The sequence below is a fragment of the Poeciliopsis prolifica genome, unplaced genomic scaffold (assembly GCF_027474105.1).
Source record: "Poeciliopsis prolifica strain line A6 unplaced genomic scaffold, Auburn_PproV2 SCAFFOLD006, whole genome shotgun sequence".
Classification (NCBI taxonomy): Eukaryota; Metazoa; Chordata; class Actinopteri; order Cyprinodontiformes; family Poeciliidae; genus Poeciliopsis; species Poeciliopsis prolifica.
The window spans coordinates 18,967,215-18,993,999 of record NW_026562381.1 but is presented as its reverse complement, the minus strand read 5'-3'; the positions used below and the strand labels follow the sequence as shown (position 1 = coordinate 18,993,999).

The 26,785-nt window shown below is 45.1% G+C and overlaps 2 protein-coding genes and 3 long non-coding RNA genes across 5 annotated transcripts in view; 3 read left to right on the top strand and 2 right to left on the bottom strand.

Annotated features, from left to right (window-relative positions):
* The first annotated feature begins 253 nt into the window (after positions 1–253).
* On the top strand, positions 254–3,451 carry LOC129360724 (polyadenylate-binding protein-interacting protein 2-like). Its single transcript, XM_055031106.1, is given in 5 exon segments — positions 254–361; positions 522–663; positions 2,545–2,695; positions 2,698–2,738; positions 2,810–3,451. Coding segments are annotated over 4 exon segments (396 nt in total). The 5' UTR covers positions 254–361; positions 522–525; the 3' UTR covers positions 2,876–3,451.
* Positions 3,452–5,610: 2,159 nt separating this feature from the next.
* On the bottom strand, positions 5,611–15,898 carry LOC129360725 (uncharacterized). The gene is made up of 2 exons (XR_008606087.1): positions 15,381–15,898; positions 5,611–5,918 (listed from the first exon to the last, which is right to left on the bottom strand). It is a non-coding gene; the product is annotated as an uncharacterized LOC129360725 (long non-coding RNA).
* Positions 15,899–21,151: 5,253 nt separating this feature from the next.
* LOC129360579 (uncharacterized) lies at positions 21,152–23,687 on the bottom strand. The gene is made up of 2 exons (XR_008606065.1): positions 23,604–23,687; positions 21,152–21,452 (listed from the first exon to the last, which is right to left on the bottom strand). It is a non-coding gene; the product is annotated as an uncharacterized LOC129360579 (long non-coding RNA).
* Positions 23,081–24,219, top strand: LOC129360578 (neurogenin-1-like). Its single transcript, XM_055030898.1, has 2 exons — positions 23,081–23,211; positions 23,287–24,219. Exon 2 carries the CDS (start codon positions 23,305–23,307, stop codon positions 23,890–23,892), a length of 588 nt encoding a protein of 195 aa, XP_054886873.1. The 5' UTR covers positions 23,081–23,211; positions 23,287–23,304; the 3' UTR covers positions 23,893–24,219.
* A 1,656-nt stretch (positions 24,220–25,875) lies between these two features.
* LOC129360646 (uncharacterized) overlaps positions 25,876–26,785 on the top strand; it is a 12,964-nt gene continuing 12,054 nt past the window's right edge. The window contains exon 1 of the long non-coding RNA XR_008606078.1: positions 25,876–26,335. This is a non-coding gene — a long non-coding RNA (uncharacterized LOC129360646). The remainder of the gene's footprint in view (positions 26,336–26,785) is intronic.

Here is a 26,785-nt window from a genome sequence, read left to right as displayed (position 1 = left end):
ACCAGTTAGGGTTTGAATCTGAGGTTGTAGGCTCATTCATCCCACAGTTTCCTGCCTCATGTATCACCGAAACAGTCTCAGATATATTTTAACACGTCGAGAAGATTTGATCTGGTCGATAAATATTTAAATGTTCTCTTCTAACTTATTATCATGAACTCCATATTCTATTTCCTACTAGACCAAACGGACCATGAAGGCAGCATGCTCCTCCAGCCAATCAGAAGGCAACCATCAGTGACGCAGAAGATGTAACAAACAGAAGCTAAGCAGCCATTTCGGTTCCGGAGGAGTTTTTCCTGCTCTTTGGGCGTTGGGGAATTTTAGCGTCGAATAAATTATTTTTGCTGGGTGTTAAAAGGTAAGAAGCGCAGTTAGTGGCGGTTCTGACCTGGTTCTGGTTCTGTGTTCTGATGCGAGCTGTGTGGCTCCGCTGCTCCTAGTGAGTCAGCGGCCCTCACGGCCAGCCTGGCCGCCCTGAGCGGCCTGACTAACGGCCACCTCTTTCACCCCGACCGCAGAGACATGAAGGACCCGACCATCGGAACCACATCCACCCCCACCGGTGCCGGAGAGGTCGTCCTCAGCAGCCAGTTCGGTTCCGAGGAGGATCCGTTTGCGGAGTACATGTGGATGGAGAACGAGGAGGAGTTCAACAGACAGGTGAGTAACTGGACCCGCTGTTTAAACCGGCGGTGTCGGTTCCGGTTCCGAGTCGGTACAGTTAGCTGGTTCAGGTTCTGAAGGAATTTGGTAGCGCCAGCAGCCTTCCTCGTGTTAAATCCGATCCAGAACCGTCTAGTCTTGGGTTCTGGTCCCGCCAGAACCTCCTGGACTCCAGAGGTTCCTAGTTTTTCCTCACCGTTCTTGATGAATCTAACGGATTCGATCCACATCCAGAACCCAACCCAGTCACCATGGTAGGGTTCTGGAGACATGCACCAATATATATATATATATATATATATATATATATATATATATATAATTATTCCCTTCTCACCCACCGCGGGTGGTTCTTATCCTCTGAACTCGGGTCCTCTACCAGAGGCCTGGGAGCTTGAGGGTCCTGCAGTATCTTGGCTGTGCCAAGGACTGCTGCACATTTCTGGACTGAGATGTCTGATGTTGTTCCTGGGATCTGTTGTAGCCACTGCTCCAGTTTGGGGGTTACTGCCCCGAGGGCCCCGATGACCACAGGCACCACTGTGGTCTTCACCTTCCAGGCCCTCTCCAGTTCTTCCCTGAGGCCCTGGTATTTCTCCAGTTTCTCCTTTTTCCTGATGTTGCAATCACTTGGTATTGCTACATCTACCACAACGGCTTTCCTCTGATGTTTATCCACTACGACAATGTCTGGTTGGTTCGCCATTACCATTTTGTCTGTCTGGATCTGGAAGTCCCACAGGATCTTAGCTCTGGCGTTCTCCACCACATTTGGGGGTGTTTCTCACTTTGATCTCGGGGTTTCCAGTCCATATTCTGCACAGATGTTTTTGTACACTATGCCTGCCACTTGGTTATGTCGCTCCATGTACGCTTTCCCTGCCAGTATCTTGCACCCTGCTGTGATGTGCTGGACTGTCTCAGGGGCCTCCTTGCACAACCTACACCTTGGGTCTTGTCTGGTGTGGTAGATCTGGGCCTCTATTGCTCTGGGTGTTTAGGGCCTGTTCCTGGGCGGCCAGGATGAGGGCCTCTGTGCTGTCCTTGAGACCAGCTTTTTCCAGCCATTGGTAGGATTTACTGATATCAGCCACTTGGGTTATTTGCTGGTGGTACATCCCATGTAGGGGTTTGTCCTCCCATGATGGTATCTCTGGCACCTCGACCTCCGTTCCCTGTTGTCTGAGACATTCACTGAGCACATTGTCTGTTGAGGCTTTGTCTCTGATGTATTTATGGATCTTAGTTGTTTCGTCCTGGACAGTGGTTCTCACACTCACTAGTCCTCTGCCTCCGTCCTTGCGGCTCGTGTACAGTCTCAGGGTGCTGGATTTGGGATGGAACCCTCCATGCATGGTTAGTAGCTTTCTGGTCTTATATATATATATATATATATATATATATATATATATATATATATATATATATATATATATATATATATATACATATATATAGCTGTTATGGCCGATATTTTGTGTGCCAGATCTTTCTCCCACAATCCTTTGCTGCATCATTTGAAGATAACTGATGCATAACGAAGCATTGACCCAGTTCCATTTAAAGACCTGGTTCTGGTTCTGGTTAAAGATCCTGAAGTCAATGAAGTCAGATTTACTTTATTTATGTTTGTTTAACTTGACAACTTGAAAAACGTAATAAAAGAAGTGGGATAAACCTGGATGAACTAATTAACTCAATATATTTCAGTTGGATCAACCGGTTAGTTTTAGTTTGTTAGTCGGTTCAGGGTGGGGATATTTTACAATCATTGAATCTGAAGAATAGAAACCAGGAGCTCTGAACACAGTCTCTCTGCCTGCCTGGTTCTGATGGGTTCTGATGGGTTCTGATGGGTTCTGACTGGTCCCGGCCCAGGTGGAGGAGGAGCTGTGGGAGGAGGAGTTTATGGAGCGCTGCTTCCAGCAGATGCTGGATGAGGAAGAGCAGTGGGAGTGGTTCATCCCGTCCAGAGACCTCCCCCCCGGCGGCGTGGCTCAGCTGCAGGACCAGATCAGCCTGCTGGTTCTGGACCGGACGTTCGCCCCGACGCCTCCGACCTGGAAGTGGTGGTGAGTTGAGCCAATCGGGAGCTGAGAACGCCTCGGGAGCTCGACTCCTCTTCCTCCTCTTCCTCCTGCAGGTGAGGAGCAGCCTGAATCCAAACGCCAAGGAGTTCACTCCAGGGATCCAGAAACACAACCTGTGACCCCTTAGCCCCGCCCCTTCCTCCCCAGCCTGCTCTGTGACATCATCAGCAGGAAGTCCACCGTTCTCCAGCCGCAGCTCGGACCTTCAGCCTCACGTGTTGCCAAAGTTCTCCTGTCGCCTCACATCTCTTCTCACCATGTTTGCTGCATCCCCTGGGGTCACCTGTCTGTCTGTCTGTCTGTCTGTCTGTCTGTCTGTCTGTCTGTCTGTCTGTCTGTCTGTCTGTCTGTCTGAGGAAACTCTCTGAATGTAAATCAGCTCCTTCCTGTTTCTCTCACCTGTTCTGCCCTGAACCTTTGGAACCCAGTCCAGGTTCTGTCCTGACTCTCCTCACCTGACCAGGGGTGATGCAGTCTGGTCCAATCAGAGTCCCACCTGGTTCTGTCAGTCTTTCCTCTCGTTTTTTCCCAGAATCCTTTGTGTTGCTCAGCTGCTTTACTTCCTGACGTCTTTAAACTTTTTCTAATGTTCTGTAAAAAAAAAAAAAAAAAAAAAAGTCTGATAAAGAAAAACATGTAAAAAAAATCTATTTTTTCTTAAGGTAGTGATGAAATTAAATGTTTATTGAGGAAAAGAGGCTTGGTCTGGTTCTGTCTGCCGGTTCTGTCCAGAGCCCAAAATGATTAGATGTTGATTAAACAAACATCAGTTGTTCGGGGAAAATAATGAGTGCAGCTTTCAGTGCTGTCCAGCAGAGGGCGCTGTTGTCTATGGTTTCTCCCACTGTCTTCACTCTGGATGATTCTCCTCAGGAAGCTGCAGATGGACCTGGACCTTCAGAACCAGCTCTGGTTCACCGGGTCTCAGTGGGATCAGATGAACTTATGGTTCTGAAAAAAAGCTTTTGTTCCAGGAGGAGATACAAGAACAGTAAGAACATACAAAGCATCACAAAGACTGAGTCTGCAAACTCAGTAAGTTATCTGGACTAAAACATGGCAAAAACAGTAAAAAAAAAAAAAAAAAGCTCCGTCTCGCGAGTTTCTGTTTCTAAACAATCTCATGCTTAAAGACTATTGTTAAAATTATGCTAAAATTTATTAGCCTGCCAACAAAGCTATGCCAGTCCAAAATAGCACCTCAATGCTATTCAGGTACTGTTAGCTAATGCTAATGTTAGCATCTGCAGTCCAGATTTCTGAAGATCTATGAAGGATAGAAAAACACTTTGCTCCAATGTGTTGATTATTTTGTCGAGTCACAGTTTCTTATCAAGATGTGATTAATTAACTACACATCCTGAAATGAACTTGATAAAATATTTCAATCTAGTCCCACTACTAGTTTCTAGTTTGAGGTGTGAGACAGCGAGCGCATCCCCAGCAGGGGGCAGCAGAGTGTCAGAGCTGATCAAGAATGCAGATTTTTCTGAGGAGCCAGAGGAAGAAGCTGTTTGTGTGAGAGAAGAACCAGGCTGCAGCTAACAGGAAGGGCGACAGGCCACTGTTAGTCAGACCTTATATGGAAATGGGACCATTACACTCCAGAAGTGAAGGAGACACTATTTCCGATATCATCCTCCTGTTTTTATTTTCCTTTAAAATCTGATTTATTTTCACCTTCAGGAAAGATTTTCACTCTCAGCTTGTATTTGATCTTCTCTCTATTATTTACTTCAGCTCAGTTTTTAACTAATTCTGTAGCTTCCTGTGTTCTTCTAAATCTACTCCTGAGTTGCATCTTTTCAGGCCTGATACTGCCTCTAGTGGCGTGGAGTGGTAACACAACTAATCTACTTACAAACAGCGCCCCCTTCACTTCCAGAGTGCAATGGTCCCATTTCCACATAAGGTCTGAGACTGACAGCGGTCCATCCCACCCCTTCCTGCTTGCTGCAGCAGGTTTAGTTGCATTTTTCAGCTGCGGGCCAGCAGCCGCATTCTGATGAGGGGCGAGATCTCTGGGGCTCTGCAAGCAGCTGATTGGTCAGAGGGAGATGTTGGAGAATGTACTCAAAGAAGGGCAGGTCATGACTCTGACCCCGGCGCCTCCCCGCTGCATCTCATCATCTTCATCACCACCATGGTCATCATCAGGTCCAGAACCAGCAGGAAGTTCAGATCTCCGTGGAGACCTGGTTCTGGTTCTGATCAGCAATTCTCCCTGCAGAAACAGCAGGTGGAGAGCTGGACAGAGGCAGAGACTCACCAGTCTTCATGGAAACATTGTTATTAAAAATGATTATTATATTCCAATTTGCACTCTGTGGTTTTTACTATAAAGTATTTATTTTATATTTAACTGAACCAATTTTGATTAATGTTTCTTTAAAATTGCTGAATTTCTGCATATTTTCATTAAAATGCTCATAAGTGCAGCAGGTGATGCAGCAGGTGATGCTGCAGGTGATGCAGCAGGTGATGCAGCAGTGAGCCAAGCCTCACCTGGACAGATCAGCGTCTCACTAACTGCTGTTGGACACTTGAACAAAAGTAATGTAGAGACATGTGATGGTTGGAAATTTTCTTTTCTTTCCTTTTCATCTGAAAATTCAAACAACATTCATAAATCCGACATGCGTCACACTTTGGCTGCTATGTTCCACTGAGCTTAGTTCTTCAACACAGAAGCTTAGGACCCCAGGCTGCCCTCAGCGCCTGTTCAAAACTCGTCCCTTTCTAAACTCATTTCACTGTCAGCCCCAAGAAATACCAACATATCAATGAACGTTCAGCTTAACATGGACAATCAAACATGGTGCTTTTAAACAACAAAACAAAATATTCATAGGAAAAAGAATAGAATCATATTTTAATGGAAGGGGCTCCTTGATCCGAAGTCTCCAGCAACTGGTGTTGTTCAGATAGCAGCTCCTCCTGTCTGAACGGCGCCAATTAAATGGCTAAAAAACATTTAATGTATCAACTGATTTTACATCATTTAGCTCATGTATATAATGTACACTGATCTTGTCACCAACTGTGTGTGCAACGTGTTTCGTGCTCAGCAGCGATCAGAAACCGGAGAACTGGAGGTGAGGCAGGCAGTTCTCTGGCCTCATGGCAGGGGGCGCTCATGATCCCAGACACTGACACTCCACACTGCAGAGGAAGAGACAGTAAGTCTTCTTGACTTTATTTCAAACAAATAACAGGGACATACAAACAGATGTTAACTCAAAGACAAATATTTAAATATTGTAATAATAAAAACAAATAAAAGTAATTACATTCAATGAGGGTGTTGATGTTAAGGTCTAGAAAGGCAAAAGTTAAATAAATATATATACATTGATTAAATGAAATGATGTGTACTTTTTCATTTAGGTTTTCATAACAAAAAGTGTTAAAAGCATATTCAAATACATTTGAAGAAGAGTATATTACAGCAAACAGCACAACAAAAGCAAAAAAAAAAAGAACAGCGGGATCTGCTTATGAGATAAAGTTACATTTTTGGAGAAGAGTTCAAGTTTTTACCAGTTTCTTATTATTAAAGTTAAGTTTTCCGACAAAGCCAATATACATTTTTAAGTCAGTTTTTTGAAAATTATTAAAAGGGGATTTTTTTCACTTCATTTCATCTTGTGGACATAATATTTTGCTAGGATTATAATAAGATTCACTATATATATTTCATCTAAAGAAAAAGTTGAATTGTTAAAACTGAGTAAAATTTGTAAATTTGATAAAAGAATATTTTTTCTGAAAGGAGCTTTTTGCAAATCCGACCAAAATATTGCAGCTGAGAACATTCTACAAATAAACGATCAATAATTTCACCTTCACACTGACAACAAGAGCAGCTGTTGCTGCGGCAAATATTATTTTTACTGGGTAGTATGTATGTAAAATACATCCATCCATTTCTGATCACCTCCTCCCTAACGGGGTCGGGAGGAGCTGCTGACTCTCCAGCTGCGTGGCGGGCGAGAGACGGGTCACCTGGACACCTGAACGGGTCACCTGGACACCTGGACGGGTCACCTGGACACATGGACAGGTCACCTGGACGGGTCGCCAGTCTGTCGCAGGGCAACGCAGAGACAAACAGGACAAACTACCACACACACACACACACACACACACACACACACACACACAGACACACCTAGGGAGAATTTGGAAAGACCAATCAACCTAACTGTGATGTTTTTGGACTGTGGGAGGAACCCGGAGAACCCGGAGAACCCGGAGAGAACCCACCACGCACAGAGAGAACATGCAGATTCTGTTCAGAAAGACCCCGGGCCGGGAATCGAACCCAGAACCTTCTTGCTGCAAGGCAACAGCGCTACCCACTGCTCCACTGTGCTGCCCCCTGTAGGTAAAATCTTAATATATTCATGAGGCAATAAAACGTCCCCTTCCGGAGGAGGACGAGCCCGGGTCTCCTGGAGGGACGATGATCCCGCCTGGCTCCTCTGGGAACGCCTCGGCATTCCCAGAGGAGCTGGAGCAAGAGGCTGGCAGCAGGAAGCCTCCTTTCTGAAGACGCTGACCCCGTGACCCCGACCCGGATAAGCTGAAGAAAATGGATGAATGGAAAAATTTTGCACTCCACAATGTTTTGCTCAAATAATCTGATCTATGTTTACTTATGGGAGTGGAGAAAGTTGTGATAAACCCGTTTGTAAATTTCTTATTGATTATTTTAGTGCCTTCAGTTGAAGTTGAGTCGTGAAGGTTTGGATGTTTGGTTTGAGCTCAACAGAGCAGCTTTAATGAGCACTTCACATTCTGTGTGAGAAATCTCTATGTCATTGTTGTTCATAAAATGCTCAGAGGTAAATCACTCACCTTTACTGGCGAGCAAATCAATATTATTATTATTATAATGATTTGTTTTTATGTCAGCATTGTTCCATATGATGCAGCAATGAGGACAGAAGTTGTTTTATAAAAAAGATCCAACATCACAGAACCTGCTGAGGAAGTTTGACTGGAAGTTTTCCAACTGAGAAAACGCAATAAAAAATGAGACGCTCCGGTTTACTGAACCCAGGACTTGGGAAAATATTCCACATGGAATTTGGATTGTTTGGAAATCTTTTCGTCAAATTCATTTTTGACATTTGATTAAAGACAGTAAAAGTCAAAACATTTAAACCTCCTTCAGCTAAAGAGTTTACAGTTTTTATTTTATGGGACTTATTTTTCCACATAAACTTGAAGAGACGTTTATCCGGATGAGAACAGAACGACTCTAACATGCGAAAAGTTGTTGCTCTTACATTTCTTTTTAATATCTTCACATACAGGACTATCATTAATAGCGATGTGATAGTGGTCAGTGGAGATTCAAACTCTCGGTAAGTCAGTTGTTATATACACGGTTCAGTAGCAGCATGTGTATATTGTTGTATATAATGGAAAGATTTCACATTTTTTGAGATTGAGTTTCATCCTGAAATGCTGGAGAATTTAACTATAAGCTGCAGGAACGTCACTGACTTTCTTTAAATACTGTAGTATCACCAGCAAGTTGTACATTTTTAATTTCTTGATCAAATATGTTAATTCCCTCAAATGAGCTCTGTCTGATTAAATGATTTAGAATTTGGCCAACAAGCAGAAAAATGTAAGGTGAGGCCAGACGTCCCTGAAAAGCCTTTATTGATTTGAAATCGGCTAGATGTGCCATATAGAAGTTTTATAGAACTGGCTGTTCTTATAAAGCGTCTAAAAGGTTTTAATGAAAATGTCCCAAAGTTAAAAAAGGACAATGTGTCAAAAACAAAGTTGTGACTGACTGAACCAAAGGCCTGTTGATCATCTAGAAACAGAATAATCGGCTTCAGATCTTTATAATCAACTAAATCTGAAAACTAATCGAGTCAGAAATGTTGCGTCCATTTTGAGATTCATGTATAAAATCATTTAAACCATTTTTCAGTCTTTAGCTAAAATGGAGGCCAAAGTTTGATAGACATTATTTCATAGAGTGAAGGTTATTTATTATTAAATGGTCTTATTCACTGTTAACGGATTCGTTAGAAACTGCTAGAAGAAATTCGGCGGTTTCATTGTGATAATTGTTGGATGTGAGCGTCAGCGGTCACGATCGGCTGCTGACTGGTTCGGTTTAAGGTTTCTGATGATTTTATCTCCTCAGTTTTTCATCACAGTCGTCTTTTAAAGAGTCATTGGCTTTGTTCACATCCCTCGACGATAAGTCTCTACCATCTGCAGTTATCATTTTTAGAAAGATTTTTATGAACATTTGTTCTATATTTTGAAATTACTGAATCTTCTACTACATAATTATTTATATCTAATTTAGATAATGACTTTCTTTCAGCTTCTCTTTTCCATGTTGCCTTTTTTTCGCCCTCTTCAACCCATTTTCATCTCCACTGAATAAAAACGTTTTTCTTTTTTTATTTCATCTAATTCCTCTTGATGTTTCTGTAGTTTTTACTTCATCGTCTAACATGTTAGTAAGAATGTCTGAGTTTATTTATTTGCTCAATTGGATTGCATACCTTCTAATTTCATACTTCAGTAATTCCCAATATTTTCCAAATTGGTTATTATCTTGAGTGACTGTCCAGTTCTGTTTGATTAGTTATTGAACAAATGATGTAAGTTCTGTAGTTTAATAATGATTTGTGAACTTTCCAGTGGTTATACACTCTTCTACTCTCCTTATTAGAAAGATTTACTTTTAAACAAATGATTTTGTGATCAGTTAAAACCGCAGGGCAAATTGTACCTGCATTAGTCGACTCTCCATATCCTCTGAAATGAGCCAGAAGTCAATTCTAGATTGAGTTGCAAAGCTTTTGTTACTCCAGGTGAATTTTGTATCAGCAGGATGATGATGTCTCCAAATATCTAATAAATTTAGCCAATTGGAGAAGTCCAAAAGACGGTTCTGTCCATTTCTAAATCTGGAGGGACGTCTGTCCAGTTGAGTGGAAAAACTATTTTACATCATTACGCAGACTCTGGTATTAACAGATAAAAATAATAGCTCTGGGCTTTATGAAAGTTAAAGTAATTTCATCAAATGTCACCCATTTAAGATGAGTCCTAAAATAAAATAATAATGATAATGTTTACTGCTGAGTAAAAGATACTATTCTCCAGAATCCCTTTGAATTTCTTTCCATCCACAGAAGCTTTCTGTCCCATGAGGTTGTCCCTCTTCCCATCCGTGGATCCTGCTCAACGATTGGCCAGAGCAGACCTGGCTTCCTTGTCTTCCTTGGATAAATCTTCAACGAAACCAACTTTGTTCTCTCTCAGGTCGATGTTGTTTTTCGCACCTCCAGATGACGTCCCTCACTGAACGCGAAGCAAACAGGATATAGATGGCTCTGCTCTGACAGTCCATTCGTTTCCCAGCCGATGAGTCACGTCGATTCCTTCAGCTGCTTTTGATCCGAGATCAGGTGCAATTTGTGACGGATGGCTGCAACCTTCTCTTTCAGCTCTTCATTCTCCTGTTCAGCCAGTCCCTAGAGCTGGAGGCATCATCTCCGCTTGCAGCGCTCTGCATCTGCAGCATGTTCCTGCTGCTCTTCTATTTGCGCCTCCAATTCTGCAGTTTGATTCTTCAGTTCTCATTTTTTAGGTCTTCAATTCAGGCATACATGAACTCAATAGATATTTTAATATCCTTGATGTCAACCTTGACCTCATCCGCTCTGTCCTTTACCATTCTTAAGATGGCGTGTTGAGGGTTGAGGCTCATCGCCGCAGGATGAGCCACGGAGCTAGCCACAGTTAGCCACAGAGTTAGCCATGGAGCTAGCCACAGTTATCCAGGGAGCAAGCCACGGAGCTACCCCCAGAGTTAGCCATGGAGCTAGCCACCAAGTTAGCCAGGGAGCTAGTCACAGTTAGCCATGGAGCTAGCCAAAGTTAGCCACGGAGCTAGCCACAGTTATCCAGGGAGTAAGCCACGGAGCTACCCCCAGAGTTAGCCATGGAGCTAGCCACCAAGTTAGCCAGGTAGCTAGCCACCGAGTTAGCCACGGAGCTAGCCACAGAGTTAGCCACAGAGTTAGCCATGGAGCTAGCCGCAGAGTTAGCCATGGAGCTAGCCACCGAGTTAGCCATGGAGCTAGCCACAGAGTTAGCCATCGAGCTAGCCACAGAGTTAGCCATGGAGCTAGCCACCAAGTTAGCCACAGAGCTAGCCACAATGTTAGCCACGGAGCTAGCCACAGAGTAAGCCATGGGACTAGCCACAGAGTTAGCCGTGGAGCTAGCCACAGAGTTAGCCATGGAGCTAGCCACAGAGTTAGCCACGGAGCTAACAAGAGAGTTAGCCATGGCGCTAGCAAAGGAGCTAGCCACCAAGTTAGCCACCTAGCTAGCCACAGAGTAAGCCATGTAGCTAGCCATGTAGCTAACCAGCAGATCATACTGATCTGCTGGTTTATTGGCGTTTAGATTGATCCAGACTGATCATCCTGGAGCTCTAAGCAGAACTTAAAGCAGGTACCGGTACCGGTACCGGTGTCTTTAAACCCCGGGCTGAACGCGCTGCTGCTCAAACAGGCCTCTGTACTTAAATCTCTTTAGTTTATTTTTATTATATGGGTTTTTCTTCTTTAAAATCTATTATTTTGATTTTTGATTGTAAGGTGACCTTATGTGCCCTGAAAGCAACTTTTAAATAAAATATATAATTATTATTATTAGAAATACTTATAACGCTACAAACAAGGACGTTGCCTTGTTACGTCTTCACGCGGCGGCAGACCTCTGGGTTTTTACATCAATTTACATTAAGATGTTCTTATGGAGGCGACAGGCGGAGCAGCAGCTGCTCCGTTTCAACCAATCAAATTTGATTTCTGCAGCTTTACATCCTAACAAACATAAAAACACAGAGTCATGCAACATAGAATCAACAATCAAAACATGACATTAAGTCAAGTTCCTTCATTAAGTGAATAATTGATTACGTTTCAAATCAAACTAAACAGCTGGTTTTTAGTGGAGATTTAAAGGAAGTCAGGGTTTCTGCTGTTTTACAGTTTTCTGGAAGTTTGTTCCACATCTGTGGTGCACAGATGCTGAAGGCTGCTTCTCCTCGTTTGATTCTGGTTCTGATGCAGAGCAGAACCAGAACCAGAACCTGAGAGGTCTGGCAGGTTGATACAACAGCAGCAGATCTTTAAACCGTTGAGCGATTTTAAAGTATTTTAAAGTCTATTCTTTGAGCTACAGGGATTTAAAACTGGTCTTCTGTTCTCTATCTTCCTGGTTTTAGTCAGAACTTCAGCAGCAGCTTCTAGATCAGCTGCAGACCCAAATCAGGTATGATGTATAAAGCAGCGCGGCTTTAAACATGCAGATTGTTTTGTACATCACACTTTTCTAAATTTGTCTGTCTGGCAAGTTTTAGTGTGAAAACTACGCAGTTTGATACATGGGGCCCCCGGTTGTTGAAGGGTTATTACTGTCCAATGTTCTCATCAAGCTTTCTGGTAAAAGCTATTTGGTCAGTGCTACATCACTAGCATTGAAACATTAGCATTAGCCCTCGGCGAGGATAATCACTGAATTACAGAGAATTAACAGCAATCATAAAAAATAAAGATTTAAATTCAAACTTCAAATTGATCCGATGTCTAAAGAAAACTGTGAAGATTTATAAACAGTCACCTAAACTGGATCTGATAAATGTTGGATTACAATAACGAAGCATCTGTACTAATCCAATCAGCAACTCCTAGTAAGTTAGGTGAGAAAATAAGAGAGCTAAAATACTTTATGATTCACTAAACTAAACAGTTTTCTGGGAAAATTTGACTCCTTTAAAATCTCTGAAACTAACTTTATGCAAAAACCCCAAATATGTGGCAAATTTTCCCAATGACTTTAATAGCTGTTATCTTATTGATTATGACTGTTTAAGGATTGAGGGAGATTTCAACATCCATCCTGTCAAGCTGAAGACAGAGGGGCAAAAAGCTGAGCTATTGCTGCTAGCTTTGCCTCGACTCAACATGCGGGGCAGGAAACACACATGAGGACTCTGGAGCGGATCAGCAGTCAGGCTGCCAATATTATTAATATCTCTGTTGATGTCGTTCCCTCTCATCATTTCTCTGTCAACGCTGAAAGTTCAATCTGCTGAATCACGAAGCAAAGCATTTATGACAAAATATTTCCTGGAAAACTCGGCAGAAACTTCAAATCTCTCTGTGCTGTAAGTCAGAAGATGAGCTGGCCGATCATTTTCAACATACATTTCAGATACCATTTCAGGTTCCATTGAAGTGAAGATTGTGTGGAAGGAAGAAATCTCTGTGGAGAAATGCTCTACTGGTGAGAAGTGATTGAAGCCTTGGAGAATGCTGAATGTAAATGGCGTAAAACGTCACTTCATATTTATTATGAAACCAAACGTTCTTTGGTTGAATCATAAACAAAAACATCAACGTTGCCTGTATCTTGTTTACCGCTGTTGACAGGTTAAGCAACCTTCCTTTGACTGAGCCACTGGATCTAACGGCACCTGCAGCGGACCTGAAACCTTCTTCTCTGAGAAAATGGAAAAGGATTTCAAGAACTCACTTGAAAACATAACAGACTTCAAACAAGCCAGTTTTAACTGGACCAGAATGCATCACTGCCCGAGTCCAACAGCAAGCAGCAGAAAGTAACATGTTAGCCTCGCTAAAGTTATGCTAACATCTTATTCTGCAGAATTTAAAAGCTCATGTATTGAAATCATTTTCATGATGCCAGCTGTAACATTTGCATGCTGGTATTCACATTTTTTTAACCCTCAGATTCAGTAGAAACCCAGAGGATTTTCTGAACACAAGGTGAGAAGGGTTAGGGTCGGGATTAGGGTTGGGGTTGGGATTGGGGTTAGGGTTGGGATTGGGGTTAGGGTTGGGATTAGGGTTGGGGTCAGGGTCAGGGTTGGGGTTAGAGAAGGTTCGTTGTGGCGAACCCAGAGCGCCTGCAACGCTATGGTTGGACATCAGAGTCAAACTTCATGTTTCCTCTCGGTTTCCTGCTTGTAATTATTGAACTGTTCCTTCAAAATGACGCCAAAATAAAAGCTCATAACATAACTAACCATCACTCTTCAGATCATATGAACAGAATCTGAAACTTGCTGCTGAAAGTCCAACAATCACCTCAGTGAACAGCAAACCAGAGCTCAGCATCACATGCTTTTACTTTGGAAATGTGCAGGAAGGAAAGTCTGATCGGAATAACGCATTTGTTTTCTGTCCTGAAGACGTTTAAAGCACAACTACAACTAAATAAGAGACATGCAGCTTCAGGGACGTGTCCCTCCTCCTCCTCCTCATCCTCATCCTCCTCCTCCTCCTCCTCCTCCTCCTGCAGCTTTCAGATGCTAACGAAGCAGACATATGGAGAGGAGGTGTCTCTGCTGCTGCCCTCCTAAAGATTCAGATTGTATGACAAATCACGTCCCGGACGGCTCGGCCTCCTCCCAGTCCTCCCAGTCCTCCCAGTCCCCCCCGGCCTCCACCACTCCCCCAGACGACGGCTTCATTAGCCTGAAAGAAGAGAGTTTTCACAGCTTTGTCAAGTCAAGACTCTCAGTCCTTGTGTGAGTCTCAATTGCTCCTTTGTTGCAGCAGAGCCCAGTTATTGCAGTGCAGACCATATGGCCTCCTCTGCTGCAGGACGCGTCTCCGTCCTCAGCCTGGAGACGGCCGGGGTCCTGTGACCAGGGTGTCCTGCTCCGCTAAGGGTCAGAGGTCGCTCCTCCGGGCCTGGTCCCGGTTCCTCAGGTTTGCCAGGTGATCAGGCTTCAGAGTTCAGCTGCTTCATTTTCCTTTTGAGTTTTTCAACAGCAGCATTTGGACTTGTTGGTTGTGATTGGTTTGTTTTTCATCCGACTTGCCTGTGATTGGCTGATGGTGCTTTGTGTTGCTTCATGTTTTGGTCTCACAAAGGCAGCGTCCCAGACCATCATACTGCCACCACCTTGTCTGGCTCTGGCCAGGATGTTCTGTTGGTTTCAGCACCTTCCAGAAAAGTCTTTTTTGTCTATTCAGTCCACAGAACATTTTCTGGATAAACAGCAGACGGGTCTTTGTGTTCTTGTGGGTCAGCAATGGTTCTGGTAAAAAAATAATCTGTTCCAATTGAGCAGACTGACCGTAAATCTGAACAACGTCTGGAAATGAGAATATGACGTGATGAAAGCAGTGGAGTCTGTGAACGCCTCACATCCCAACCCGCCGCTCCTGGTTTCGAACCCAACCAAACAGAACCGGGTCAGGAGCCGCAGTCAATGCTCCGCTAAAAGGCCGCTGATGTTAGCGGTTAACTTTCTACCAGCGCTGTAAGTTAAAGGAGGGTGACATGCTAATGCTGGCCAGCATGCTATCCTTAGCATGACTGTCAATATTTCAGCTAGCTTTAGCTTTTGGCTCATTTGACTTTGTAAGGTGGTGTGAGACCGAACCCGCAGGTCCAGATTTACCCACCGCCTGGAGAGTCACTGCTCCGGCTGACTGGAGTTAGCAGTTAACTACTGACTGCGAACTAGCTAACTGCTAACTGAGTTAGCTACTGATACTCATATTAATGAACCTGCTCTGTTCTGACCTGTTTCTGCTGTTAGCTTCAGGCTCCAGGATTCGCTCTGCGCTCCACAGGAAATGCTAAACTTCTAGTTTGTTTTGTGTCCTGAAAGTTTGCAGCATGAACAGCAGAAGCATCTCGATCTGATGTCCTCCTCCATGTCCTCCTCCATGTCCTCCTCTTCCTCCTCCTCCTCCTCTTCCTCAGCTCTGCACACAGACCGCGGTGATCAAATACAGTTTATTGTTCGTCTGTCGGCTGTTATCGATATGTTTCCGCCGCCGCTTCAGGAAGGTTTTAATGTAACGCAGCGGCTCCATCCGTCTTCCTTTCTCTGAGCGGCTGTTTGCTCAGCCTCGTAATTTACCTCCAGTTTGCCGACATTAGCGCCACAAAGGCCCGGCGCCATGGCAACGCCACGGCCAGAAAGGAACCGGAACCGAACCGGAGCGACCCGTCCTGGAGCCGGAACCGGGCCGGAACCGGGCCGGAACCGGGCCGGATGTTTTCACCTTAGAGGAAGAGATCCGAACGACGTTCAGAGGAAGGAAAGAACCCTTCGGGTCAGAACCGGTTCTTCGGTGAGTCAAACATTGATCCAGATTTTGAGGCGTTCCTCATGAAGAAATGGAGATCGATCAAATTATTGACAATATTGATACAGATCAATACTTCAGACTCAGGTTCTGATTTGATTTTTGAATCATATTTTCTCGGATCTGCCTCAGAAAATACTTTTATTTGCTCCTGAATGAACAATCCACACAATCTGCTCTCATCTTTGTCATTTCTCATCTTCATATTTTATAAAGTATTTTACAGAATCTGACACGTTTCTTCCAAAATCATTTTAAAATGATTCATTTGAAATCTGTTCATCACAAATGGATTAAATTCACAATCTGACAATTTGAGTGAAAATGAATCATTAGAATATTTCCATCTATTTACTATCATGCAGATGAAAGATCTGAGTTTATTCATAAAATCGACTTCATTAGCTTAGCAGACAAATGTTTGTTTTCATTTTTACAGCTTAACTTCAGTCAGAAATTATTTTTAGTTTTTATTTTCTCCTAAATGATTTACATTGTTGAAACTGAAAAACTTTATTTGTCACATTAAATATTTATTTTTTTCAACAATGTGGTTTTGGTTTGATGACGGACCAGATCCACGTTTCTGGTTCTGATTCTGGTTCTGGCTCTGGCCCTGATCCGGTTCCGGGTCAGAACCAGGACAGAAAAATGAGACTCTGGATCCTGAAGAACTGAAGGAAAACCCGGAGAACCAGACAGAGCGAGAATAATCCTGGACTGGATCAGGACTTCACAGTGAACTGATGATGGAACCATCATCATCCTCATCTTCATCACCTGCCATCTTGGTGAGGCCTTCCATGAGGGGGGGGTGCTGCTGTCAGATCGTTGGGCTGCAGGATTACCAGGCCGTTAATCAGAGGCTAAGCAGATTAAACTTCTTCCTTCAAATCAGATCACCCTCCACCAGCAGCCTGGGGCGTGTGTGTGTGTGTGTGTGTGTGTGTGTGTGTGTGTGTGTGTGTGTGTGTGTGTGTGTGTGTGTGTGTGTGTGTCGGGTGTTCATCTTACTTTCTCACATGTTTCACTTCATTAAAATTCAGTCACATCTCGTGTTGAGTTTTTAATCCCGTCAGAAAATCAGCCTGAACAGGAACAAACAAATCCCTCCCTCTCTACACACACACACACACACACACACACACACACACACACACACACACACACACATATATATGTGTATATATATATATACATACAAATGTATAACGATGGAGAGCAAAAAGAATAACTCCAATAACTCAGTCAAACATGAACATGTCGATATTATTAATTTTATTCTGAGAAATCCATTGTAGAGCCATTTATACTTTCTTGTTTTTATCCCACCAGGTTATTTAAGGTCAATCATGATTGACCTTAAATAACCTGTTGTTTTTAAAGAGAAGAGGAAACCGTTTTCTTCTGTGCGTGGTTTAGGTTTGATATCGAGTTTGTGTGGATTTCTATGACAATAGTAAAACAGTGGAAAACGTTTGAATAATAAATGATTTCATGATAAGTCAAACTAAAAGCATCCTGAATCTGAGCGCATGTAAAACACACTTTCAGACAGAACCACCAGCAGCCTGAAAAATAGGATTTTAGCCACTACACCGTTAAAGTCCAACTCAAAACCTTTCCTTTCTCACTCTGTCAACGCAGATACAACGCAGACTCGTTGGCATAACAACTGACAACAACAAAACAAACAAAAACACAGAGCAGAACATTCAGTCTGTTGCAGCAGTTTGGTTTTAGGCTTAATGTCTGTTTTGCAATTATTAATGAGTGATTGATGTGACAAGAGGAGAAAACTAAATATATTGCTGCCCTTCACTGTATAGCTAGCTCCATGACTAGCTCCATGACTAGCTCCATGGCTAGCTTCATGACTAGCTCCATGACTAGCTCCATGGCTAGCTCCATGACTAGCTCCATGGCTAGCTTCATGACTAGCTCCATGACTAGCTCCATGGCTAGCTCCATGACTAGCTCCATGGCTAGCTTCATGACTAGCTCCATGACTAGCTCCATGACTAGCTCCATGGCTAGCTCCATGGCTAGCTCCATGGCTAGCTCCATGACTAGCTCCATGACTAGCTCCATGGCTAGCTTCATGACTAGCTCCATGGCTAGCTCCATGACTAGCTTCATGACTAGCTCCATGGCTAGCTTCATGACTAGCTCCATGACTAGCTCCATGACTAGCTCCATGGCTAGCTCCATGGCTAGCTCCATGGCTAGCTCCATGACTAGCTCCATGACTAGCTCCATGGCTAGCTCCATGACTAGCTCCATGACTAGCTACATGGCTAGCTCCATGACTAGCTCCATGGCTAGCTCCATGACTAGCTCCATGGCTAGCTCCATGGCTAGCTCCATGACTAGCTCCATGACTAGCTCCATGACTAGCTTCATGACTAGCTCAATGGCTAGCTCCATGACTAGCTCCATGGCTAGCTCCATGGCTAGCTCCATGGCTAGCTCCATGACTAGCTCCATGGCTAGCTCCATGACTAGCTTCATGACTAGCTCCATGGCTAGCTCCATGACTAGCTCCATGGCTAGCTCCATGACTAGCTCCATGGCTAGCTCCATGACTAGCTCCATGACTAGCTCCATGGCTAGCTCCATGACTAGCTCCATGGCTAGCTCCATGGCTAGCTCCATGACTAGCTCCATGGCTAGCTCCATGACTAGCTCCATGGCTAGCTCCATGACTAGCTCCATGACTAGCTTCATGACTAGCTCAATGGCTAGCTCCATGACTAGCTCCATGGCTAGCTCCATGGCTAGCTCCATGGCTAGCTCCATGACTAGCTCCATGGCTAGCTCCATGACTAGCTTCATGACTAGCTCCATGGCTAGCTTCATGACTACCTCCATGGCTAGCTCCATGACTAGCTCCATGGCTAGCTCCATGACTAGCTTCATGACTAGCTCCATGGCTAGCTCCATGACTAGCTCCATGGCTAGCTCCATGACTAGCTTCATGACTAGCTCCATGGCTAGCTTCATGACTAGCTCCATTGCTAGCTCCATGACTAGCTCCATGGCTAGCTCCATGACTAGCTTCATGACTAGCTCCATGGCTAGCTCCATGACTAGCTCCATGGCTAGCTCCATGACTAGCTTCATGACTAGCTCCATGGCTAGCTTCATGACTAGCTCCATGGCTAGCTCCATGACTAGCTCCATGGCTAGCTCCATGACTAGCTTCATGACTAGCTCCATGGCTAGCTCCATGACTAGCTCCATGGCTAGCTCCATGACTAGCTTCATGACTAGCTCCATGGCTAGCTCCATGACTAGCTTCATGACTAGCTCCATGGCTAGCTTCATGACTAGCTCCATTGCTAGCTCCATGACTAGCTCCATGACTAGCTCCATGACTAGCTTCATGACTAGCTCAATGGCTAGCTCCATGACTAGCTCCATGGCTAGCTCCATGGCTAGCTCCATGGCTAGCTCCATGACTAGCTCCATGGCTAGCTCCATGACTAGCTTCATGACTAGCTCCATGGCTAGCTTCATGACTAGCTCCATGGCTAGCTCCATGACTAGCTCCATGGCTAGCTCCATGACTAGCTTCATGACTAGCTCCATGGCTAGCTCCATGACTAGCTCCATGGCTAGCTCCATGACTAGCTTCATGACTAGCTCCATGGCTAGCTTCATGACTAGCTCCATTGCTAGCTCCATGACTAGCTCCATGGCTAGCTCCATGACTAGCTTCATGACTAGCTCCATGGCTAGCTCCATGACTAGCTCCATGGCTAGCTCCATGACTAGCTTCATGACTAGCTCCATGGCTAGCTTCATGACTAGCTCCATGGCTAGCTCCATGACTAGCTCCATGGCTAGCTCCATGACTAGCTTCATGACTAGCTCCATGGCTAGCTCCATGACTAGCTCCATGGCTAACTCCATGGCTAGCTCCACAGCTGAGCTAAATGATGTAAAATCAGTTGATACATTAAATGTTTTTTAGCCATTTAATTGGCGCCGTTCAGACAGGAGGAGCTGCTATCGACAGGCAGCCAGTGCAGTTAGTGAGACGCTGATCAGTCCAGGTGAGGCTCGGCTTCCTGCTGCCTCACCTGCTGCACTTCTGAGCATTTTAATGAAAATATGCAAAAATTCAGCAATTTGACTAGTCCTGCCTCCAGTGGAGGAGTTCAAGTACCTTTGGGTTCATGAATGAGGGAAGAAGGGAGGGTTAGGGTTAGGTTACCCGGCCGAAATGTATTTTTTCCGTAGAGTGGCTGGGCTCTCCCTTAAAGACAGAAGCTGAGTCATCCTAGAGGGACTCAGACTAGAGCCGCTGCTCCTTCACATTGAGAGGATCCAGGTGAGGCTTCTGGTCAGGATGGAGGATCCCTGTGAGGAGTTCATGTTCCTCCAGGAGGAGAGGAAAGCCAGGACACGCTGGAGGGACGATGTTTCTCAGCAGGTGATACCTGGAGGAGGAGAAGGCGGCACCTGGAAGATCAGGATGGATTCTCTGGGTCTGGTTCCAGAACAAGTTTGAGTTTCTGGTCTAGAACCTGAGACCCAAAGCTAAAAGAAACCTGATGCTCTGGATCATGAACAGATACTGAGCCAGTTCTCCTACAGCTGAACCAGGACCTTCAGAAGAGAAACAGGCCCATAGCACCATGCATCCTCCACCCTGCTAACAGAGAACAGATCCAGTTGGGGTTTGGTTACAGTTCTAGTATTGGTTCTGTCTGTGATGGCAGTAGAGGAGAGAGCTTCTCCCAAACAACCAGGTGGGATGTAGAGACTGATGGTTGTTCTGGAAACCCTGGGATGCTTCAGAGACGACGTCCTTCATCTCCATGCTGGTTCTGGTCCAGTAGAGTCCAAAACCAGCTGGAAGCTTGGGCTCAGACTCTGATGATTTCAGATCAGCGCCACCTGAAGATCAGGAGGAGAACAGCAGCTGCTTCCACCAATCAGAGGGCGATTTACTCAGCACCCACATCTCCTCTTCTTGCACTCACACACGCACATGCACACACACACGCACGCACATGCACACACACACACACACGCACGCACATGCACACACACACACAAAACACTGAGGAATGTTTCCAGTCTGAATGTTTTCAGACTTTCTGTGTTGCAGAACTTTGGACTGGGTGGATTTTATATTTTGTTTTTAAATGTACATGAGAAATAAAACAGAAGCTGATAACAATAAGAGAGTCTAATTTAAATGTCTTTATTATTGTTAACATTTTTATGTTCAAAATGGCAGAACTTACACATCCCTTGTTCAAATACATGAAATAAGTCAGATAAAGTATTTTGTTTATAGTATTTAAACAATGTGTTTGTTTAATTACACATGTTCTACACAGTCTGATTTATTAAATACATGTGTCCGATCTTGAATCTCTGATCTGTGAAGTGACGCAGAAAGTACCATATGTCTCTGATAGGGGGCAGTGATGCGCTCCACATTCACAACAAGCAGCAGTGGCTCTTCTTCTACACTTTGAAAAACCTGAAAAGAATCAGAAAAATGGAGAACATAGATTCAAGGCCGCTGTCCTCTGTGGCTGTCAGATTTTTGAAAATGAAATAGAAACCAACGAGATTTGTGGAGTTCAAATGAAATAAAATAAGATCAAACGCAATTTACAATTTTAAACATTTACATTTTCTGAATTAAAATATGAAGATTTTTTGTTAGTTTTTCTTGATATAAAGTGCTATGTTGGATTTGGGGTCATGCGGGTCACTGCCCCGGGCCCCGCGGGGCTTGTGCCGGCCCTGCGGCCTGGGCGGCCGGAGATGATTTGTGTGCGGCCGGCTCTGGTTTTGTGTGCAGCTCGGCTCTGTTTTGTCCCGCTGGGCCATTAGAATAAGAAAAGCCCAATAGAGAAGCGCAGGCAGAAAGAAAGCGGCACAAAGAGGCGAATCTGGAGCGGGACGAGCGGAGCGCGGTGAAAAGAGGCGCAGCGCCACAATGGAACAATTCACCTCATAATCGCTTTGATATATTATACATGCCTGAAGACTCTAAACATTGTGTAATTATTTATAAATGAGCCCCCGGATAAAGCTGCAGAAAGACTCTGCAGGTTTCTGCTGCTCCGCGAATCTAAATGGAATAATTGATGGAAAAGTCTCATAAAGATGTCTTCACAGGACGCGCGCGCGCACACAGTGCGCAATGTGCGCGCGCGCGCACAGTGCGCGAGTTCAGCCCAGATCACATCAACCGGATCCGGTTCTGTTGGTTCTCAGAGGATTTTTTCAATCTTTTTCTTGTTTCTTCTTGAAACTCTTGGAGCTGATCCAGAGGAACCGGACCGGAGCAGAACGGTCCGGTTCCGAACGGCTTGGTTCCCGGTAGAAAGGTTCTGCTGAGTTCAGAAATGATATATTATTATATATAATAACCCTAACAATAAGAGAAAAAATATTTCAGTTTCTACAAATCAAAATGACCAGGCCGCGTGCGTCCAGAACAAGACATGGTTCTGGAGGACCAGGAAACCGCCTGTTGGAGCAAAGGAAGGTTGCGGGTTAGACTTCAGCTTCCTTCATCATGTGCTTTGCCAAGAGTGATCCGAACCGGTACCGGTCCAGCTGGCGGTTCTGTCAGGAGTCAGGATGTCCAGACAGGCAGAAGGTCCAATCAGAACCAACTTGCTGTTCCACCTTTAGGAAATCTTTGTCAAACTTTATTTGCCTTTTAATTTCACAACTGAATCAATCAATCAGTTTATTGAAACGTTATCAATACACTTAATAAACCAATTAAAAAGAAGAACAGAACAGAACCAGAACAGCTCAGCTGGTTCTGTTCTGGTTCTTCTGAAAGGTTCTGGACTTGAGTTTTCTCTCTTAAAGCAGGTCAAGATTTTAGTGTGTGTGTGTGTGTGTGTGTGTGTGTGTGTGTGTGTGTGTGTGTGTGTGTGTGTGTGTGTGGTTGGTGGTGGGGGAGAAGCGGGTCTGTGCGTGTCGCTCGCGTGGCTCTGCTCCTCCTCTGATTGGCTGCCGCTGTCCGGCGGCACGCTTCTCCGTGCGGGGCGCTGCGGCGTCATTATGCAGATGAGGCGGTTGGCACGGGGCCGACCTGCCGCTGGGGGGAAACCTGGGGGGGGCGGTCATTGTCCGGCCCGATATATAAGCGGGCTGAGGCCGGGCGTGTGCCAGGCTCACGAGCTGATCCAGTGCAGCAAAGGCGCGTGCCAACAGTCCTGATCCAGACCCGGTTCTGCTGGGTCGGAACCAACACCTCCTCATCTCACCAGGTGAGTCAGCGCACGCGCTTTCCTGTTGCACCCGCACGACCAGGACCTGCATGTAACTCTGCTGTCGCTCCTCAGAACCGAACCGAATCCCAGATGGACTCCGTGTTCTCCGACACCGATACCAGCTGCGACCTGTTCCCGCACACTGACGATGAGGATAGCGTGCGGGGCGGCAGCATGCGCGGCGCGTCCCCGCCGCCCCACCAGTCGCCGCCGCTGCAGAAGAAGCGGCGGCGCGGCCGCGGTCGCACTGACGCCAGCGCGCAGGTGGTGAAGAAGAGCCGGCGGCTGAAGGCCAACGACCGGGAGCGGAACCGCATGCACAACCTGAACGACGCGCTGGACGCGCTGCGGGGCGTCCTGCCCGCATTCCCGGACGAGACCAAACTCACCAAGATCGAGACTCTGCGCTTTGCGCACAACTACATCTGGGCTTTGTCCGAAACCATCCGCATCGCGGACCTGCAGGCGGGCCGCGGCGGGGAGCCGCTCCCACTGCGGGCCGCCCCCAGCCCGGCCAGCGACGGCAGCGCAGGCCGCTGCTGGAGCTCCGGCGGCTCCTCGTCCTCCTCCTCCCCGGCCTACTGCGCCTCCAGCCCGGGCAGTCCCGCCGCGCCGGACGACCTGCTGCAGCGGGACGCGCTGTTCGGCTTCCGTAGCTTCGCTACGGGCATCTACTGAGGACACCTGGACACACCTGCAGACAGACCTGTCCCGCAGCGGAGCAGCATTTTGCCTTACTGAACTGAACTGGATGAGAAGAACGTTCTTCTTCATTTATTTGTCTCACTTTGCGTTTCACTCTAAACATCTTTGCACTTTCCCCCCTTAAACCTCCAGTGAGCAGATTCCAGTCAGACCTCCTCCTCCTCCTCCTATTCCTCCTCCTCTTCCTCCTCTTCCTCCTCCTCCTTCTCCTCCTCCTCTTCCTCTTTCTTCTCCTCCTCCTCCTCTTCCTCCTCCTCCTCTTCCTCTTTCTTCTCCTCCTCCTCCTCTTCCTCCTCCTCGTCCTCCTCTTCCTCCTCCTCGTCCTCTTCTTCCTCCTCCTCTTCCTCCTCCTCCTCCTCCTGGAGGTGAAGAGTCAACTTTATAATTAGTAAAGCGCTGAAGCAGAAAACTGAGCGTGGAAATCCAGTTTCTTCGCTCTGACAAAAGTTGAAAGAACCCCCCTCCTCCCCCTCCTCCCCCCATGCCCTCCCTTCACAGAACACCCCCCTCCCCCACCTGTTGTTTGTATTTATTTGCATTCCTCACATCAAAACTTGTATTTTGTACATAAACAGATTTTTATTCTATTTACTGGAAGTTTTTGTGGTTTTTCTATTGAATGAATAAAGTTTTAACGTTTCTATTAAAAAGTCACGTGTTTCTGTTTCTATAGCCAATCACAGGCCTCCGGACGTGCACGCGCCTTCACCAGCATTTATGATCATTAGTATTAATATCGGTTCGTTTTACTGTTCATGAAAAATTCTGCCGATTTATTAACTATAAATAAATGTTTGGTCTAAAATAAAAAATATTTTCTAATAGTGTAAAAACTTTTTGAAACAAAGTTAATTTTCCAATAACTTTATCATTCTGTTTTCATTATGAATAGTCCAAATTAAAAAGTTTGAATAATTAATCCAAACAAATAAAACAAACTTTGATTCACTGCAGAAAATCACAAAATACCAAAACAGTGAAATATCAGAGGATTATCAAAAAACGCTGATTAATAATTCAGAAAGCTAAAAATGTACTAAGATGAACAGCAAAAAGGATTTCTGCAGATTTTCTGTTTTTACAGATCATTAAAATGTAATTATGTCACAATAATATTCAAAAGAAAATTATTTTAAAAATGTATTGGTAAATTTACTTATTTATTAATCAGTTGAAGAATGGATCCAATCGAGCCTCAAAGACTCGTCTGTGTCACTGTTATTATTTATATTATTGTTGTTATTATAATAATAATAACAATGATAATAATAGTTATTATTATTATCATTATTGTTGTGGTTATAATAATAATAGTTATTATAATTATTATCATTCTCTCCTGTTTAAACAGAAATTTGCTCCAATATTAAAAGTTTCTGTTTATTGCTGTTTGCTGTTGGTCGCGGAGGCCCTGCGCGCTCCCGATTCCCGCGCCCCGCATTGTGGTTGTGCGCGGGAGCGTGCGCTAATTGAGCGGGATTAACCGCCGTCCGGCAGGCGGCCGCAGCGCCTGCAGCGCCTGCAGCTGCAGCATCACGAGCTGCAGAGACTTTCATTGGACGTCCTTTGAACCAAACCAGCTGCAGCTGATTGGCTGCCGGATGCGCGCCAAGCTCTGGTCACGTGGCCGGGAGGCCGTGAAAACAGGAAACGGTTTCAAATTAAAGCGTCACTTTTGGGTGGAGTTTGATTCCCAAAGGAACCAGAACCGAAATCAGAACCAGAGCCAGCAGCAGTCGGATGGGTTCCTCCTCACTCTTTTCAGTTTGGAAGACTGAAGATCTCTGCAGTTTGCTCCTCCTCCTCCTCCTCCTCCTCTTCCTCCTCCTGAACATCCAGGAAGAGGAGGAAGAGGAGGAAGAGGAGGAAGAGGAGGAGGAAGAGGAGCGCTTGGTGAGTCACATGCTGTAACCGCTAGCAGGAAATAGGTGCTAACTTTGGCGCCAGTCAGTTTAAAAAATGATAATAATAATGGTTTGGTCTTAACTCCGCCCACTTGGTCAATTATTCTGTAATTGTGTTTGTGGGCGGAGCTAATCTTCAGAGGAAGAGAGCCAGACCTGAAGTCAACCAGGAGTCAAGATTTACATGAAGGTAACGAGAGAGACAGAACGAGAAGAAACCACGAAAAGAGGCGAAGAGAGGAGCAGCGCCATCCGGAGGCCGACTGACCCAAGAATCACCGGGATTCCTCATCACCTCATTTCCCAGGAAGAGGACAAGAACTGAGAATCATGAATGATCGACAGAAGAGCCTCAAAGCAGCAAATAGATTCAGATGAAGGAGACGCTTCATGATCTTCATTCAGAACCAAAACGCTCCAGATGACGTTACAGAACGTCCTGAAACTGGCAGGAAGTCCAGCTCATAAGTCATGAAACCAAAACTAATAAGAGAAGATTTACAGATCAGCAGGTCAGTAAACGCATCATGACCATTTCTCACATTGGGACACTGCTGTTAGAGTTCAGGGCTCAAAGCCCCGCAGGAAATATCTGACGCTGCCTGAATGCCTCACGACAGGTAGAAGATGAAGAGGAGCAGAGGGGGTAAGATTGTCCTGCCTGGGGCAAAGAGGGTAGTTTAAGAGGCCACAGGGGCAGAACAGAGAATCACAGGAAAGTGTCAATCAGGAGAGCAACGAAGCAGCACACACACACACACACACACACACACACACACACACACACACACACACACACACACACAGCGCACACACAGACGCACACACACACACACACAGACTCACACAGACGCACACACACACACACACAGACACACACACACAGACGCACACAGACGCACACAGACTCACACAGACGCACACACACACACAGACGCACACACACACACACACACACACAC

Bases quoted from the DNA above. Each gene is read 5' to 3' on its own strand.
- LOC129360578 (XM_055030898.1), top strand. From the start codon at position 23,305: ATGGACTCCGTGTTCTCCGACACCGATACCAGCTGCGACCTGTTCCCG.